At 39.2% G+C, this 20,290-nt stretch overlaps 2 protein-coding genes across 7 annotated transcripts in view; one reads left to right on the top strand and one right to left on the bottom strand.

The window, feature by feature from the left end:
• The window catches only part of LOC126869905 (PH and SEC7 domain-containing protein), an 81,444-nt gene that overhangs the window by 15,729 nt on the left and 45,425 nt on the right, over positions 1-20,290 (top strand). The gene's annotated exons all lie outside the window — the stretch shown is intronic.
• LOC126869937 (probable tubulin polyglutamylase TTLL9) lies at positions 6,419-19,345 on the bottom strand. 2 transcript variants are annotated; one of them, XM_050627170.1, is made up of 3 exons: positions 12,199-19,345; positions 11,253-11,384; positions 10,011-10,963 (listed from the first exon to the last, which is right to left on the bottom strand). In XM_050627170.1, the coding sequence occupies exons 1-3, from the start codon at positions 12,308-12,310 to the stop codon at positions 10,665-10,667; spliced, it is 543 nt and encodes a 180-aa protein (XP_050483127.1). In that variant the 5' UTR covers positions 12,311-19,345; the 3' UTR covers positions 10,011-10,664. The 2 variants fall into 2 exon arrangements, with proteins under 2 accessions (XP_050483126.1, XP_050483127.1); XM_050627169.1 differs by lacking the exon at positions 12,199-19,345 and adding an exon at positions 6,419-9,910 and having other exon boundaries at positions 10,670-11,380.

Genomic DNA, 20,290 nt, shown 5'->3' with positions numbered 1-20,290 from the left:
AGTTGGAAGAAACGGGAAACTTGTCGATTTATCTGCTTTTCGAGAAGAATTCAGAGCCACCGTTGAATTGTTCCATGCACTTCGAGACAAACCGTAAAAGGATTTTAGAAAAGCCCCGCGGTTGCAAGCTCTTCACGCTTGCACTTTGATGCAACGAGGCTTTATTTTCTTATCCAAAGTAGAGCATCGATTCCGGCCATCGAAGCCGATTTATACTTTATATCCGCAGAAGGGCTGGCAAAGATGAAGGGTGCTTTGTCACCTGGTGCTGAGGGACATACGATGATAAACGTCTCCTTGGCGTCGTCTAACGTCTTAAAAACCTCGAGCCTTCTCGATACTTATCTGGTAGAATCGACTGTTCCGCAGAGCGTAGCTAATTCCTAATTCCCTTTGGTTCCCTCTGTCTGATGCTTTGCTCGTGGTTTCCTCGAATTGGAGAATTCTTCTTTGTCTCCTTGCTGCTGCTGCAATTGGATTTTTACGAAGCGCAAGACTCTTATAGAGAAAGAAGCTGTGAAGGAAGGATATTAAATTTGGATCACGGTGAACGATTGCTTGGATGGAAATTTGATCCAGTGAAAATATGAAAAGCGTCGGTTTTTATACCGTTGAGAAAGCTATAGGAATTATTTAGAGAGGTATCAGTTGATTGAAATTCACGTGCTAAGATTACTCGTGAATCATTCTTCGTAGATCATCCTTCTCTTATTGAATATAAAATATGAAATACAATCAAGTGGCCTATATATAATTCAAACTGTGCCAAATACGACCCGACTGAAACCGTCAACGTGATCCAATTACGCTGCAGTGAAACCTGAACGCTTCGATCATTTCTCTCGATTATGAAACTACCGACATGTTCAACCAAAATTTGTCAACGACACGATCTATACCATCTCTAACACTCCACTATCGTCAACTCTACCAATCACATCCGATCACCTGCGAACAATGCGAGATATCCAGCACTCCGACAAAACCTAACTTCTCTGATCCGCTGGCAAACACTCGACGAAACGCGTTAACTCTACCGATGACAAATGGTCCGCTCGATTTGCAGCTCGGTCGGTCGAACGTGATAATGAGAAAAGGTATTAATTAAGGATCGCCGGTTGGCGTGCTGGTCTTTATCGGAGCAAGGGGACATCGTTAACGTTCCGCTGCGGTTTAACGAACGACGTTGAAGAGCTGGCTGACTGGAGCAGGCGAGCTCGGATAGAAAGATAAAAAAAGAGAGGAGTAAGAGAAGAAGCTGAAGCGTTATGTTGCGTTAACGTAACGCTGTCGGGAAATGGGTTAAGGACGTTAAGGCCAACCCTCGTCGCCAACCGGTGCAAAGAGTGGGAGCAGATGGAAGAGGGTATACCCTGTGGCGATGCTCTAGCAAAGAGGACTCGGCGGACCCAGCTATACTCTCCAATTTATCCGTGGTTAGGCTGTTTGTGCGAACCGAAAATTCGCAATCGGCTCACGTTCCTGGTATCGAGAGGATCGTGGCTGCACTTCCTGAAATAACGTTCGATTTGGTGGTCGCTGATAGGAACGAAATTTAGGAGAGTGCGGAGAGGGACAAAATGGTGAAACCAAGAACAAAATCTTATCTTTTATCTTCCTTTTGGTAATTTACGCGTGCGGAGGACGAAGGCGTTTGAAAGGAAGCTTGCCAGATGCGGACGTTGGACACTTTTTACGTCGGATTTAATTGCTTAATGCGTAGATAGATTTGCATACTTTACCTTATACGTTTAATTATCCGACTAATGCCAGTGACGCAGCTGGCACGTTTTTGCGACGTAAAAGTTTAGAAAAACGAAGAAAATACATAGCGGGCAATGAAGACACGTGTTATGATCAATTAGATATGCGTGTTAAAACATGCATTATTATTCAAGGTAATTCATATGGAAAAGAAACGCAACTGCTAAAGGAGTGTAGTTTTTTATTTTAAATAATTTTAAACAAATTCTAGAGAATATCGACGACTATTGCAAAGGCTGTTTTGCCTTCTCAAGCGAAGGATGCTATTCTTGAAAGCCGCAGAGCTTCTACTATAATTCTTTTCGTGAAATTTTAAGCACGACGCCGAATAACAGAATAATTGAATACTACACGACACTGTAGAATCTCACATCTGCGAAACGAATGACAATTTCGCTAAATGCTTGCGGAATACGGAACATGGAAACTTAATCGCGTATGCAGTTGCTCAATTATTTCGAACAGTTGAACATGAATGATACATGAATTCATATTACCAAGAACACCTGTGTCTCTTGATGCAGGATTGCTTAACAAACGTGCCAAACGAAAATTTCACTTCAACGATCCGTTGCAGAAACATTTTTCTTCCATCGAATTCGAACGTTTTATACAAAAAATTATTATAGTACATTCATATACATACATAAGTACGAACACGTCGTGTTAACAACCTCATTAAAAAATGCCAAGTGACCTACCTGTTATACCGATCCCGAGTGAAAGTACTTGTACCAATTGCCTCGGTATCAATTACGTCAATCGCTTTAGCGTAGCTGCAGTTTCATTTCAGGAGCACGTATCTTTCTTATCGTGAAACGTTGTACGAGGAAAATTGCCTTATCGACTTTTTTCTTTTTAATTAAAAATGAGATACATTTTAGAATATTTAGAATATTTATTAAAACTGCCGCAGTTGCGTAGCGAAATGTAGTTCATTTAATTAATTCAACTGCGCTGCTTGCACGATAAAGGTTTCCGCAATTGTTCAATTTTCAAATGGATTTTATTAAATCTTATCGTATTGGGTGTAATCTCCCAGCGACCGATTGTTAAATTCTGTAAAGTCGACTTCGAAATCGGCTTAAACGGAGAACTAAGATCGCACGGCAAAATTCCTGTTTCTTTAATTAGAATTCAGAACGTTAAAATGGAAAAAATACAAAAATAACGAACATTCGACAGATCGAAAATAATCCGAGATATTGGAAATTGCTCGAGTACCGTCTATAAACTGTATTCCCAGAAAGAGCGCGTTTCACTTTTCGCCGGTTCAATTTTAACTGTAACTTGGCTGATCTAATCTTTTTTCTCCATCTTTTGATAAAACTTTTACAGTTATGCAATTAGATAAGCGAATCCATTTAACGGTGGATCGTTTAAGTGGCTCTGAAATTACTGCAGAAGTGCAATACGCGCGCATTGCTGAATTTAGAAAAGAGATAAGAAGAAATGGTTAAAGGTGGTAGTAAATGGTCGCATTACATAAAACTGCTGATACACAAATGGCTGGCTGATCGGACACCTGGCAGCACGAAGGTTAAATATAAAATTAGCTGTATCTGGTTCGCATTTTCAACGCAAACATAGCCACACTTGTCTCGGTAAATTATAGTTAGGTGGAAATCAACGCGACGGCTGTAATGTAGATTATTTATCGCTCTGGGTAAACACAGAATCGGCGCGAAATGACCATGTCGATCTCGCGTAAAAGTCAGCTTGTTAGGGGTATGCAAGGACACGTAGCTATACTGGGATATGTATACAGAGTGTCGAAAAAGTAACGGGGGCTTGTCCTTGCTTTGTAATATTAAGTCATATTCGTGACAGAGTTTGTTGATTCATCTACAAATAAAATGACGAATTTCAAAAGATCTCAATTCACAGACCGGACAATTCATGTTTGAGGCATTACATTCGTGACGAAGCTTAAATTTAACTTTATCTTTGAGAGGGTTTCTGCGATAAGGAGACAATACCGCTCTCCAGTGATTTAAGCGAAAGAAATAAAAAACAAAAGATAAATACTTCTTCGAAAAGTGATATAAAGTCATCGTCAGCTGATACTTGTAGCAATAAACTTTTTATACTTTCGGATATCTTCGTCGATTTGAACCGAACATTTTCCAAGTTTCCAAGTGGAAATTTCGAACGAATGGAATCCGCGACATCCGACAAATCAATGGGAAAACGTCTAATTCTCGTGTCGAAAAATGGCTTCCTTTAAAAATAACGTCACTCGTTGTCCTCGGTAGCGTGTGAAAATGAATCCTCGCGGATGGATGGATCGAACGCGTTCATCCGCGTTTCCAATAACGTAGAGCTGACGTCGCGGCGACTCTAAGAATTTCCGATACTTCGATCCCCCCTGATCTTGTTATCGATGTATATCGGACGAGGATTTCCTGTTCGAAGGATTCGACAAAACGCGTGGTTAAAGTGCAGAGGAGAAATTGCATTCGCTATGGGAGATAACGCTCCGTTTTACGTGCTTCTTTTTTTGCCACCGGATGTTTACGACGTTCGTGCATTTTTGTCTTGATTTTCTCACGCATTGTTATCTTTGTTTTTGAATAGGTATATTTTATCTTTATTTCGACTTTTTACAAACGGAGTCGAGGAACTTGTGGGAAAATTTGTTCATAGAACAAAATGGTAAATTTAATAAATCGCGTTAGAAGCTTTAATTCTAGTTTTTTTTCAAATATAAGTTACGTTTGATGCGTGCAAAGCGATAGTTGTAGTTGCACTTACAGGAATTTGTTCTTCTTATATTTATAAAACAAATAGAAATTTCGCAATAATTGGACTATTTAGCCAGGAAATATACTCTGTAACTCTACCAGAAAATGAATCTCTATCTTTGCCATAAACTCATAGATTCCTTTTTTAGAAATATATTTTCCATATATTTTAAATCGTGGCATCTTCTTCGTCGCATTTATACCGATAATTTATTACCCATTTACAAGGTCCTTTATCATTTCTAAATCAGAAACGACTAAAATTCCAAACGGAGTGAATGTTCGTGAAAATATTTTCGTCAATGAAAGCAAACTTAGCCCAATGGCTTGGGAACGAATGTCGGCACGAAATGCAGGCGAAAATGAAGTAGAAGGGACGTAGGAAAAACACGGGGTAAATTTGGAGCCGGAGAGGAAACGACAATCGCGAAGTAACATTTTAACGAGTTTACTCGCTCTTACTTGAGAGAGAATCAGGATAATACGAGTGCACTCGCGAGGTTACACGACTCTTTCGCTAAATTTAGTCCGTGGCTGAAAGAGAGGAGAAAACGACGATGGGAAAAGGTCTGTCGCGTAAAAGCCGGAGCACGCCGCCACCTCTTTCGGCATTCTTTCGCTCGCCTCTTTCAATGTGAATTTCGTCGAATCTTGCAAACGTCAACCCATCGAAATCTATCGAGGAACTTCGCCAAAAAACCTTTAACCTTAAATCTTACTAATTACGATTCTTCTAAAGATTTGCAGGGAAAGATAGCATTTCGATACTTTTTCTTGCAATATGAATTTTCATACGCTGTTAGTCTCTTGCGTAGAATTACATACAAATTTTTAATTGTTTTAAGAAATAAGAAAATAGCGGGTTTTTAAAAGATTTATTCATTCACTGGAAGTAATTTCTACGGTTGAAAAGTTCACGGATTAATATGTAAAATAACAGTAATTATACTTTAATTAACATCGATATTTGTATTTGTTTGCTGATTATAATGCATATTTATTCTATTTACTAATCGAGTAATCAATTTTTTAACGTCGTAATACTTTCATTGCAAACGAGTGGAATATTCTAATTGTCTGCAATTTATATACAACTGGAAAATACACGGTTAAAACAAACACATTTTACGAGGTGCGTCAATTTGTCGCGACGTAGCCGGGGTTCATTTACTCTGGCGCTGTGCTCCGAAAATATTACGTCGGCCAAGTTTTAAATCAATAAAGTAGTGCAGATAAAATAACAGAATTGTACAAGCGAGCAGAATGTTGCATCGGATGACCTCATTCATCCGTGCTTTCATCCTACCGATATTAATTCGTACACTTTGCTTATAATTTTCTAAAATTTCGTCGTATAATAGTAGCATAATGTAACTATAATCTGAATATTATAATAAAAGAATAATATGAATTAGTAAAATAGTGCGTTCTAATAAGCAAGCAGTTGATACGATTTAAATATCAAAAAAATCTTTATTTATCTTTTTTCCTTATACTTATATAGAGAAAGACAAGGAAGTAAATGTTTAATGACCGATACTATCGGAATGGAAAATTCAATGGTAAACAGTGCTCGCGACTGTAAAGGAATTTTACGCCAGGTAACATCTTTAATTAAGAAAAATGTTTCTTCTATTAAGTCAAGGTAGTATACAATTGAAGCTGCGCATCGCAGATGCATGACTAATTCTGGTCATAAATGCCAGCTAATTCTTGAGTTACACAGAGCTTAGTAATATCTAATTCTTGCATAGTCAACAAAGTAGTGAATTGTATAATTCTTATCTCATTGGAGTCTTAACTATGTGCGTACACTGCAAGAAAGAATTGTTGTTTGAAAGGATTCTTTCATTCGCGTAATGAATTTCTATAAAGTATTTATAATTCCAGTAGTTATTTGGTAAGTTACACGAACAAAGTATCAAAGTTCACTTTAAATTTTCGAGTCTTTAAATAAACCCTTTCAAACCCTTGAATTCCCGATTTCTTAAATTCGTAAATTTTTAAATATGCAAATTTCATATTTCCGGACTTTCAAATTCCTAAACTTTTTAATTCTCAAGCTTTTAAAGTTTCTTTTTAATTCTCAAGTTTTTAAACTTTCTACGTCTCTAGGTTTTTAAATATTCAAATATCGTATTTCCAAATTTCCAAGTTCTTAATTATCCAAATTGCAAATCATTGAATTATCCAACTTTCGAACCTTCAAACTCGTAAATTCTGAAACCTTAACATTTCTTATTCGTTCGAACGTTCGAATTCCCAGAATTTCTAAATTTCGCTTCGCATTATTCGTTCAATAACGTTACATTTACGTGACATTCGCGCATTTCACTGTTTCCTTCCTAATAACATAAAATTCCGATTAAATGCGTGTGTTCCGCGCGAATATCAACGCGTAAAACGTGTGGCAAATCGTCGACCCGTGCGTCACGTGACTCGAACGATAATCAAAAAGGCAATAAGTCACCGCCCGATATACGAGTTCCGAATGACGCAACCGAGGATGCAACATTTTCGGCTGAATCCCATGTACAATAGTCAGTCATCGAGCACGATCATATCCGTCATATCTACGATATATCGAGGTTTCGTTTTTTATTCTTCGATTCAATTTCATCGTAGCTACGTTGGCAACAACGACCACCGGGTATGTGGCTGGCTGAAACTAACGAGCGCGAATATGCCCGCCGCATAAGTGTATACATATTCATGGAAACTTTGTACACGCGTGCACCGGCATGTACACGCTCGCGTGTAAGCCATAATCCAAACGTCTGCAATTCGTTCCACTTCCGTGAACCCAATTTTTCCGATGTGTGACGTAAAAGTTTCGTGAAAATCGAGTCGTCAGCTAGATGGTTTTTACGGGTGGATAAAAGTGTAAGCTTGGCGATCTTGTGACGTAAGATAGAAAATTCTGGTAATTTTTATTTCTGTTCCTGACTAGACGAGATGTCTTGTTACTTTAGAATACGATGAAAAATTTTAATAAGACAGTAGCTTCGTTTTTCGATCGCCGTAGCTTCTATTGCAGCGAAACGTGGATTTTGATAAAGTCTTATAGCGTTTATATCTTTATGTGATACGAAATTACATACTTTCTTGCGTTCATGAACGGCAGAAAAGCTTGATTCGATAATAAAGCAAGAACGAAATATTAATATGCTATACGAATGTAACGAATAACAATATTCTGGTATTACAATACGAGTATCGTGAGTGACTATGAGATGTGCTTTTTACGTAATTGATCGATACATAATCGAAATTTCTAAAGCGCAATTTCTAAAGTCACATTTGACGTACATAGTTACGAGTGGAAGATTAAGGTAGCGATGTGCAGCATCACGAGTGGTAGCCTTTTCTCTTCATGGGAAAAGAAGTTAGCAAGAGATTAATCAACCCTTTGATTATTATTGACGTCTGTAGGCGCTTGATAATAACACTTATCATGTATTATGAATCACACTGCTTGTTATGCTTACCATGTATTAAGAAAATATTTAGTGGCAAGTATTGTGTATTCACGTTATTGCCTTTACGAGTGTATTGTATAAAAGAGTAAAAGAAAAGAAAGAATTTATCAATTCGTCAGAAGATGATGCGCACAGTAAAGCTGCATGCTGCATGTTCGTAATGTTAAAACATATAATTTTATGCTTCACTGGACATTCGCCAAAGGGGCTCGCATAATTTTTCCGATTTAGGATTTGAAAATTTCAAAATCCTAAAAAGTTTGTAAAGTCCTTTTTAGAAGCTAAAAACGTAAAATTTCGAATTTCCTGGAAATACCAGTCTAATCTACGATTTCTTGAAAGATTCAGAAGCGTCGAAGATGAAATTTAGAATGTTGCTCCGAATACCAAGAAGCTCGAACGTTTAAATCCGAAGAAGTAATTACGGACGAAGCAAGCCAAATGTAGAACAGACTTTTATTACGCGTGAACGCTATTAATAGGTATTAAAATGTGTTATTAAGAGGAGCACGAATAGTCGTAATACGTCGGTTCTTTAAATGAGATTCGCAGCACTGTGCTAAAACTCTTCTCAGGGTGGAAGAAGTAACTCGAATGAAAGTATTGACCTCGATAAACTTGCACAAGGTGCAGTTATGAATTGCGTGAATTACCGCTGTCATTTGCTATTAAGCTAACAAAGCAGCGAAGTTTCTGTCTGTATCGTAGCTGACAATGCTAAACAAGAATTATTGCTGGTTGCTGCTCCTCTACGAAACTTTGCCAGAACCTTCACATACGAATATATATATATTTTTTTCTAATATGTATATCCTGGAAAAATTTACATTGAAATCGGTATTAATTTGCACTGCTCTACTTGCTACAATGTAAACCCTCGTTAAAGCATGAAGTTTATCTTTAAAACATAACTTCCTACGGAGCGTTTCGCTGAATTTTTAACAAATTGCGAATACAAACGTCTTGTGTCATAAAACGGTGAAAATGAAAGATGAAGATGAGCGTAGCCTAAATACATTTCTTTCCGAGGAAAATGATATACATATGCAAAAGAATACATCTAGAGGAACAATGGTGCAGATGTTCTTTCACGATAGCAGCGATTCATTCAATATTTTAATGTTTCCAAGTAATATAATTTATATTTAAAAATCCATTATCGGAGACAAAATTTAACATTCGAAACGACTATTAAAACTAACCAACTATTAAAAACGTCGTCTTAGCCGTCAACGCGTCTAACGTACCCTGTACTGTTCCACTCGTTCGTAACAAAATTTAGGGCTTGAACAAACTTCGTTACAACCAAAATGTTTAAACCCTAAATTTTGTTTCTATCTTTCCGCTGGAAAACTCGTGGAAGTATAAGCCACGTATAACATTTCAATATTTTCGATACTGTGTTATAACAAAGAGTAGATATTGAAAGATCCCTTGGACAAGACGTTGAAAATCTCCAATTCGTTCATCATCGACGCATCCCGACACGATCGCTCTGCACCTTGTTCCTTTTCTCTTCTAAACACTGTCTGAGTTGGCGCAGCTGTTCGACTCTATCATTCCGTGCTCCAAGGAAAATATTCAGTTTCTTAAGATCGGTCGATGGCTCGCCGCAAACAGATGGATTGGGACAGTAAGTCCACACCGGACCATCGTTCCACAGTAGATCGAAACCACCGATTCTGGTCTCTCTGCCGGTGAAACGGCCCTCGAAGTCGAGCACGTTGAGCGTGTCGTCGAGGAGATCGAACTTGAGCCGATAATCCTCGCTGTCCGTGCCGGTCAGCGCTGGCGAGGCGTTCACCTCGAGCAACCACGGCGTCAGATCCTCGTCGAGAAGTATATCGTAACCGTACAGCTCGAACGAGTTCTTCCCCTGCATGATCACCGACTGCACCGCCAGCAAGCTGGCCATTATCACGCCTGTGGGATCGATAAATGGTTTTATGGGGAGAGGCTAATAAATCGAGAAGCGGAACGCTGTTTTCGGGCATTGTAGGCGAGATATTGGTATTGGGCCAGCTTTCGTGTTTTTTTTTTTTTTTTTTTTTTTTTATATTACTCTGCTTGGGGAGTTGGAGGTTGGGGAATATCGATGAGCGGAAGATTGGACGAGGGCGGAGAGATCCGTTTTGAGCGGTTTTCTTTATGGCGTTTTTAGTTGGACTTGCACTTCTGATAGCATTTGATATATCGTTATGGGAATAATAATGCTTTTATCAGTAATGCGAAGCTTGAAGCTACGAAGAAAGAAGGGAAGCAGAAGGGGAGAGTTTGGCCAGAAACTGCTAATGGACTCGTCAGTAAGTCAATCTTTCTTTTTGCGTGGAGCAAGTCTTTACGAACATTGCGCGCCACTCTGTAAGCCACTCTAGGGGGAGGATTCGGCGTAGCGTTGAATTTATACTAGCTAAAACTTTCATGCTGGTTTACCTCGATCCAATAGGAGGAGCTCCGCAGACTCCAAGGCTATTGGACTCCATTACGGTCCTGCCCCGTTAGTAAACTTAGACACTGGGATAATAGAAAGGAAAACCCGAATATTGTACGTCCATAGGAAAAATGTACGGTGGGACAACTGCTCGTAGGAGTCATCCTCTTTTAGATTAATCCGGCTTGTTGCATCGCCACGATAATACCGTTTCTAATAATTTAATAATCGGTGTGGATGGTGGAACTAACCGGCAATTTGTTGGAACAGAGCTTCCACCGCAGCCACCCCGTGTCTTGCGGTCAAATACTCTCTAACCTTCATCAACGCCCATTTGCACCCTCTTTTCAGTTCCCCCTTCTTATCGTCATCATCGTGTATCTTCAGCTGTATCGCCATATTAGTGAGATGCACCCTGCTGTCATCTATGTTCTCCAGATCGAACAGCTCGCCCGACAGCCGTGCGAAACCCTCTCTAGCCAGCCAAACTTTCAGAGGGCAAAATGAGGTTACCAGGGTGTAGATACGTAGATCGAATTTTCTGCCTGAAATCATCGGGACGTTTACAAATACACGGAGGGATGGTCGTCTAACTCTCTGGCTGGTATCCACAGCCGTCTTAAGACCATCGAAGAAAGTGCTTTTCAACGGTTCGACATTCAAGCCTCCTCCTTTCGGCGATGCTAGTGAACAAAGGTTCACGGAAAGGTTTCAGCCGCTGGCTGTTCGCGCCATCCCCTTTTCGAATGTACCGAGGTGTTCTCCCCGACAAGAGCCATTCTTCGCTGGCGATAAGCGGCTGAATGCCGAGGAGTATCGTTCTGGAGAACCAACCTGCCAGGAGGTAAGGATTCTCCACGTATTTCTGCACGATGAAAGTCTCCACCGGTGGTATTTCCACTTGCTGGCCGAATTCTTTGCTACGCCACTCCGATAGGTCCTTCAGCTTCCTGAACAGGAAGATACCTGTTAATTTAAACGTTACGGCTCTATAGATTTGTTTCACTCGCTGTATCGGTCGTGTATTTGCCTGCTGCACTGATTATGAATAGACTGCGGATGTTTATGCAAACTTATATTATTATAAATATAATTAAAGGAATTGAGATTTTGTTTCATCTACTAAACGTTGCAATAGGAACTCTATTTTGGATATTGTACATATTCTTACGTACCAGGCGCATTTTGTACATCTTTGGAAGCTTAGATCTCCCAAAAATGCACGGATATTCATCGTTTAATTGTGAATTTATCCGTAACTATTTCGTTCGGAATGTCCAATAATGTGAGAGTGGAATTTGCTGCATATTTGGTTAGGAACAATTTGTTATTGGATAGGTCGAAGTCGTGATCGTGAATTTATCTGTAATTCTTTTATTCTTGATGTCGATTCGCTCCGTTGCAATTTGCTGGATTATTGGGACTTTTAGTTAGAAACGTTGCATAGGATGGATTTTGTAGAGTTTATGTTGGCAATGTTCCTTTTTAATCTCTCGAAGCTTAAGTTTGAATCGACTCCTTTTAATAAACCATAGGAATATTTGTAATAGCCTACGATTTTGAGCAAGTTGGCGTCACGCGAATACTATAAAATAATTACTGAATTGCTGATTTTTATACGTTTATGGGACATTTAAACGTTCCAAAAATGCATAGAACGCACATAATAAGCAGAGGTATCTCTGATACTAAACGTACAAGAAGTATCTCTTTAATTTCTTCAGTCGTTCAGTTGCGTAAATATAAAATAAAAATCCGTAGTCTATTCATAGCGACATACCTTTGCCCTGCGATCTTCCTGCGGGTTTCACGATCCACGTGGAACCAGGTTGCTTGTGATACTCCTCCGCGAATAGCCTATAATCGTTTGGTAGTTCGAACGTCAGCGGCATACCATCACAAAGTTCAGCTTCGTCTATCTTATTCGACTTAAGTAACAATTTCTTGTATCGTTTCAAGTTTCTGTATAAGTAATTCTTCCGTGTCAATTCGTAATGATTCCGGAAGTGTGGGATCTTTTGATAAGAAGCGAGCTTCAAGTCCAAAGCCTGGCGAACGTCGTTGATCTCGCACCACCAAAGGTGCCAGTTCTGATCGTTGGGCTCTATTACCTTGAAAAGAGTTAAAGGATTCGCGTGGGAGGCTCACTCGTCGACGTATTAGTGTCAGGAAGTACAATTTATTCGTGGATATGATTACGCGAATTGTGTCGAATAATAAACTGCTTCCTGCTTCTGGGAGCTGTAACGCGAATACCTTTTTCGTATTTTGTCCTCTTGCGTAACTTCGATTTCGTTAATCGCAAACGTTTCGCTTTGTTCTGCAATTAGTCGAACATATTCACGTGTGATTTATCCGCATCGCGTGAATTATTAATTTGATCGGTCGATTATTTTGAGCTCGTTACATCGCTAATTTGGTTTGTAAATTCGTACTCGGTTAAATTGGTCATTTGGTTGATAAAGTTTGGATTTATCGATGACAGAATACAGCGATTCCGAAAGCTTTTACACTTGCCGTTTATTTCAACATTATCGCGATTGAACTGTCTTCATTCGTAACTTTGTTCAAGAGAAAAAGAAAACGTTGTAATTACGTAAAATCTCTCTTCATTTGCATATTTAAGGATTAATAATACCACGACGAACAAACAAAGTTAAAAAGGTGTACATAACGTAGAAGATTAAAAACTCTCTCGGTAAGTTTTTGAGAAAATTTCGATATAGTCGCGTTGCTTTTTAGTTGGAAAATTTCTAAAAGAAACCCCGCAAACTTTGCAGAATTATAAATAATTTAATCGAAAAATTGATATTTATATATTTTCGTTCTAGTTCGTCATCTTAAGCTTTCCCGTGCTAAAAAGAAACTTTTAATTACTTTTCACCAACATTTCAACTATTAAAAGCAAACTTAGCAAACCTTTTAAAAGAAACAAGTTTCGAGTTTACTCGCTAAGGACTTCCAACAATTCCAACCCCATAATACGGTTAAACCACAGCTAAATCCGTTTTCCTATACCGCAAGTTTCGCGTTCGCAATCTGCGAAGGGTGACACGCGATCATTCTGTCGAACAATGAGGATTTTCGCATAATCGTCGCTCTTCAATGTTTTGTCGTTTCTTTCCCCTTTTTTCTAAAGTCGTTTCATTTAAGCGGCGAAAAGCCCTTAAGGGGATATACGCGGTCGTGATTCGTTCCCACCCTCGGCTCGTTAAGGTCGTCACGCCAACACAGGACATTCCATTACCTGCGTCCATCCTCTGGCCAGCATCACCCTAACCTGCGTCGAAGGGAAGTCGCAGCGGAACCTGATGACCTTGTCGTCCTCGTTCTGCCTCCTTCTCGCGGTCGAATTCCTTTTTTCTCGTGGTGATGCGTTCTCTTCGCTCTCGTGGCTTGGTCTTGCGTTCTTGGACATTTCGTGGTCGTGGAACGATTGGGCAAGGAATTTTGTTTGCCAGATAGAAATATACAATTATACAAATATATGCTTATATTATTATTTATATCGCATAGCAGATTGCGCGCGCGGTTAGTTGGATTTGAGATTTTATAATTCCGACGGAAATCGTTTTAGTTATATTGGTTAGGGTGAATGGACCCAACCCGTTGCGTAATTTCATTGGAACAAGTTCAGGCCATTGAGTAATACGAAGACGAATGAGATGCAAATACTTTGGGGCAGTGGTTTGTTGGGTAGCTTGTAGAATCTATGGCTTTGAATTTAGTGGAATTAACGTCGTTTATAATCTTTGAATTATTTTGTTCAAATCTGTGAAGTGGTCGAAAGATTTTGGAAAAATTGTGATATAGAATTGGAACGAGAAATTATATTTATTAATTGCATACTGTTCTCAACTTTGGTAAACTGTTTAATAGTAGTAGAACGTTATAAAGAAACACGTGTATATGAAATACGTGTTCCGGAAAATTAAAGATACGCGTTCTGAATATATAATTATACATATGCATGCATATACATGTAGAAATAAATATTAAGAAACTCTAATTCAGGTATATTCAAATGCAGGTGAATTAATATATTCATATTTTAATTTCTATAAATTTTACATACTCGTCTGTCCTCTGCGAAATTAATATTTGCGATAAATATCTCGTAACTCCTGTATATCCTTTCAGATTTATTTTAAATCATACAAGTATCGTTACGTTTTTAACGAAATATGAAAATGTTTTTCTCTCAGTACCAAGCGTTCAAATATTTTCGTGCATAGAGACACTATAGTTAGTAACAGGTTAAAATCAATCTGCTACTGCGAACCACGCGCATTAAATCACCCCTCGGTGGGGAATTAAAATTACCCCTGTATAAACAGCGGAAAATGTAAGTTATCGCTTTTTTCCTCTGCGATCTCTTTATGGTACAAGGCTATGACATAATGTGATATAATCGCTATGCTTTGGAAATGAATCCGGAAATTGGCCGCTCGTGACACCCGCGGCAGCCTCGTGTGATACACGAGAATAGAAAAGAAGCTTACGACCGTTTCATGCGGTTTCATCCTCGTTCTGTCATCTCACTCTATCGTCGTGCTACAATGTTGCTGGCGATATTAGCACGAAGAGAGGAAGGAGAATAGATAGATGGTGTCCGAAATTTCGTGAGCCGTTTTCCGGTATACCTAACGAGAACACGCTTCGGTTCCAAGCAAATAACAGCCTACGTGCCCCGAATGGGGATGCAGATGGGTGATGGATGATGTATACTCGATGAGGCCAGTGCTTCCCTCGTTTTCCTACCGGCGCAACGTTTCCGGACTAGGTTCAATCAGGGTTGCTGTTTCAGCCATTAACTATCCTGTACTTTCCATGCAATTGTGCAAGATAGGAAAATTGCAAGGTACGATCGTGATACATGAAAATAAATTTTATTATAAATATTTATATGTATATTTTAGGGACTATGGGATTGAAATTTTATGTGCGTTACGGTTTTATCAGGATGGTCATTTTATGGTTTAACGTTCCTCCTAATTTGCGTTGGATATTCTATACGATATTAGGGAGATTAGGTTTATCGTAGCTGAACTGCGGATTTTTATACATTTATGGAAAATTGTGCAAAAATAGCGTGGAATCCATATAATAGGCGAGAATACAAAATTGAAAATTGCGTTAACGAGGGAATTCGAGCAGAAATTATGGCAAAATATGACAGAATCGACAAATTTGATAATACGATTCTTCTCGAATTTGATATCGCGTCTTCGCTCGGATTTAACATTTCGTTAAAACATTTACTTTTCTCCTTAGGTATCAAACGCGCTAATCTGCTTGAAAGTTGAATATATGTACATACTGTAGCGTGAATATTTTAAGCACGGCGCAATGCTTTCACGATAAACTCGAAACCACGTACGCTTCTTCCCAAGTAGTAAAATATTTAACCTATCATTTTTCCATTCCATACCATATCTTCTCCTTTTTCTTTCTCTTTTCCTGAGATCTTCAATCGCAAAAGTAAATTCGATATGACGGCAAAAAATTGCCATCGAAATACTGTACGCGTTTCTTAAATATTTTATCAAGATTTTTAATCGTCAGTTACGTATATCGATATTAAATGATGAACAAATTATTCCACTTTACGTTAAGAAATTAACCCCTTGATACTCTTAGGTAAAACGATATTCCTTTTTATTTTTAATATGATACGATTTTCTTCAAGAGGATTTAACGCGGCCCCGAGTCCTTGGAACCTCGTTAATTCGCGCTCTTCCATAAGATTCATATTCTGCGATTCGTTTAAAAAAATTCTATCGTGTTACGAATGACAATATCTCCATTAGAAACGTCAAGTTCGTGTTTAAATACCCACTATCTTTGCGCTTATAAAAGATCTGTACAACATATGCAAATTTCCATAGTAAAAAATTTTCTCACGTCTACGCTCGCACACAAAACACATTCAATCCTTTTCAGATAACTCGTGCGCACCGCAGATGCAGGAATGTTAAACATGAGAACCTACATCCCCAAATTTGTCCATTTCTTTAGCCCGTAGCTCTTCGAAACGCATCCTATGTATATTCACACGAGGAACTAGTTTCTTGCTGGTGAATAAATTGCGTCTCGTGTATCCGACATTAGCAATCGCTTGTTCAACTGTCAGTGAGGAAAGAAAGAAAAGGATGGTCAGTTGTACCGTGTTTCCTGGTGGCACGGCTGCTGAAGTTTTGTCGTATCGTTCGTAACGGTAGTGCACGTGCGACGAGCCGGATGCACGTTGCCGCAGCTTGCATACACGATGCACAGAAACGGTAATCGACATATTGCCTAGGTACATGGTGGTATTTTTCAGTTGTTTCAGACGTCGAGATGCTCTTCTCGCGTCTACCGCCTCGAGACACGATCATCGAGCCGCTTCAGTAACTCTTATTGAGGTGAATTTTTATGTAAATACTATTGCATAATTTATAACAAAGTTTGAAAATATTCTGTAGCTGGAAATATGCTATATTCCTGGCTTACAAGAATATTCATGGGCTCTTTGAATACGCGCTAGTATTTGTAAGTCATTCTGTATATATAAGTCACTTATACTCTATTATACTTATTATAGTATTACGTTAGTTTACTTGGTATTATCTTCAGGAATTGTATATTATTTTCATTAGAAATTAATCGAAGAACCTGGAAGAAGTCGTTTGCGTTACAATGTTTGATTTACTGCGCTGCTCGCTGAGTTGCTTATATCAACATCGAGTGCTCGTATCGAAATAAAAAAGGAGATAGAAAAATACAATTGCACCGACAGCGGTAGTGAAACTAGTATTATTTTCTTACTAAAAAATCCACAGCGTTGTTCATCTCCGGTATTTTCCTGCCAATACCATTTGTTACGTCCGGTGACTTTATGTAACCTAGAACCATCCTTCGATCGAGGGGGCCACTGGCTGTGCTATTAGAATTAGTCGGACCTCAATAATCCTAAGGGACTGTAATAAAACTAAGCATTTCGATTTTACCGTTAAGGCCGTTAAGTGATATAAAACACCTTCAAGTCAAAATGTTGCTTATGGTTATTGTTCCATCAGGTAAAAAATGCGGAAACAAGGGTTTTCCCACTTTTCCAGGGATTTCTACCCGCAAGCGACCAATGTTAGCAAGAGCTTTCTCTTTTTCTCTGCGACAGCATCGTCACCGAACTTCACTGATTCATCGACTACAGATGAGTCAACATCTCTACATTGAGTTTACATCTTTGACTCAGTCAACATCTTTGCACCGGTTTGTCAACCTTAGATCAGCCATTTAGTTAACTTATATCTATACACATCGAGCGTAACCATCTTGTGTACAATTTGTTGGAATAAAGTGTAAATTGTAACCTGTTATCTCAGTGTTAGAATTAATTCAACCACCTCTATTACTCTAAACGAAATATGGGATCGATCATTTCGTGGCGTCGATTGTATAATCGTAACAGGAAGTTACGACTCCCGCTGACGCGCTTCCTTGCGATCGCGTCTCTCCGCGAACAGTCGAACACCATTCTCTCTCTCTCTCTCTCTCTCTTTTCTTATCTTTCTCTCTCTCTTATCTGCAACGATAAAAATGAACAAAAGTCTACTATCCTCAAAAAACGAGCATGCAATATCGAATAAAAACTATCTTGTAGCATACAGATTTTTATAACAGACGTCTCTCGCGAGATCGAAGGAACGATCTTCCATAAGATGAAACAAACGAACGAGAATCCCACGAATGCCGGGATCGAACGAGAAAAGTATCGCATCAAACTGTCCACCCCAAATTTGACCAAACTAATCCCCGCTGCAGGAACAATATTACAAAACTCTCGATCCGTCGTGGAAATCCAATTTGGCATCGGAAATGCGAATGACGCCAAGCGAAAAGCAATGGGAACACGCGTTTCAGTTCGACGAACGACACGACCACACGCGATAATTGATACCGATTGCAGCCACGTGACACATTTGTCGGAGGGTTTGGCCGAGCGCACGCGAAGCGATCGACGCGTGATCCATGATCCATCGCCATCGAACGCACCCTCGAACGCGTCGCAACGGACGATCGTCACGCTACGTAAGGCCACGTGGCTGGAAAATAATAGCTATTTATACGACGCTGTTATCGGCCGGCGTATGCTTCCGCTTGACGCCTGCCGCGTTGATGACGCCTCTCGTTTATGATCGTTTGCCTTTCTTCCGTTTTCGATCTCGATGTTTACCAGCGTCTCTGTTTTATTCCGCCATAAGTTGCACGATGCACTTTTTTCGATATCTTCCATTGCAAGGAAGTTTGCGTAATCCTGGCGATTTACGAACGTGCGTGACGAGTAATTTATCGTGCGTTAACGAGGAGAAAGGCTTAGAGAAAAAAAAAGGTCTTGGGCCGTGTGTTTCTCTGTATCTTCTTTGCGTGTTTTTCAATCGTGCCTTTCCATTTTAACGAAGGTGGAAGCTTCGTAGATTTGAAAATAGTAATTACGACGGAATATGAAGCGTTGTACAGTTCTATGGAATTTGAACTAATTTCTAGTATCTGAAACAAGTATTTATAAAAGAATTCCTAATAATTTATTCAAACAATGCTAAGTACTAAGAGATACGAACACTATGACGACTGTGGCTAGTTTCCAGTGCTATTTTCACTTTCATTAATTAACGAAATACCTTGTTTGAAAGTAAAGGGCCAAGAGCGGTAAATAATTAAAGAAGTAAATAAACACGTATGTAAATCGCGCGTTAATAGTTACACATATGGCGTTAGCATCGCGTCATCGACGGCAGTGAACGCATTCTTGCGACAATTGGATGATTGTGTCATTTAATCCTACAAATTTTCAGGATTACTATTCAGTTCACAATATTCGTAATAATTTGGAATTTCTCGAATGTGTTGAAAATTCAGGAAAACTTTAGCATAAGATAGAAACGATAAATCAGGCTGAATGACATGCGTGTGTCACGATCTCGTCATACGACGGAAAACGCTGAAAACTTTCTGCGCAATATAATAAAATATGTATTCGTTTTCCTGGACGAGCGAGAGGCAAGTACATCTCACGGAGGTGACAAACGAAGACATGTCTTTTCACGGCAATGCAAGACGTTGCTTCATTTGCGGTTGTTCTATTTGCATCTGCGGTTCAGCGGTGGAAACGGATAACGCCGTGTGCATGTAATTGTCTCATTTGTGGTTTCAGGTCAAAGCACAATTTGTCCTCGCGGAAACTCAGGTTTTCTACGGTTCTCAGATTTTACACGGGAAGACACGCGTGCAATACAAGAATGAACAAACAACATTATTCTCGGAGCCAACGTTTGCGGTAGCTTGCCCTATAGTATGTCTGTTTTACCTTAGACCAAAATTGGATTGCTGGAATTCAATTCGTTTTCACGAAACCATGACAGTTGTGAGAGCGAACATTGTTACGCGAGTATTTACAATACAACGTATATAAAATTCGCGGTAAAAATAGAAGATTATTATTCACTTTACTCGAAACTCTGTTTTATCCTAATCCACTTGTAAAGTAAAAATACCAAACTCAAAAACGGTTCATTTCCAACTAATATAAGAAAGGAAAATAAAATTTCCCTGTATCTGATTTATGCGTCTTCCAATTTTAGTTCGAAACTGCAAAGTTTATTTTTAGATTCGCAGACAATTACTCCGACTCGACTTAAGCAAGCTTCTCATCGACCAAAAGTCGCGAAACGATCGCCCTATTCGTAATTACTTCCCGAAAAACTGAAGAGCCGTAACACTCTGAACAATTGACTCAGGGGAAAATAATTGCCGTGACGGGAGTTGCGTGTAGGCAAAACGAATCAGGAATTCCAGTCGTCGTCCTGACTGCTGCTCCTTGTCGGCTGACTATG

Source organism: Bombus huntii, chromosome 10 (assembly GCF_024542735.1).
Source record: "Bombus huntii isolate Logan2020A chromosome 10, iyBomHunt1.1, whole genome shotgun sequence".
NCBI classification, from domain to species: domain Eukaryota; kingdom Metazoa; phylum Arthropoda; class Insecta; order Hymenoptera; family Apidae; genus Bombus; species Bombus huntii.
This window is presented reverse-complemented; position numbering and strand designations above follow the sequence as displayed.

Bases quoted from the DNA above. Each gene is read 5' to 3' on its own strand.
- LOC126869937 (XM_050627169.1), bottom strand. From the start codon at position 10,973: ATGATTTCAGGCAGAAAATTCGATCTACGTATCTACACCCTGGTAACC. The intron at 9,911-10,669 runs GTTAGTTCCACC...TCGATCCCACAG, and splicing joins TCTGTTCCAACAAATTGCCG to GCGTGATAATGGCCAGCTTG.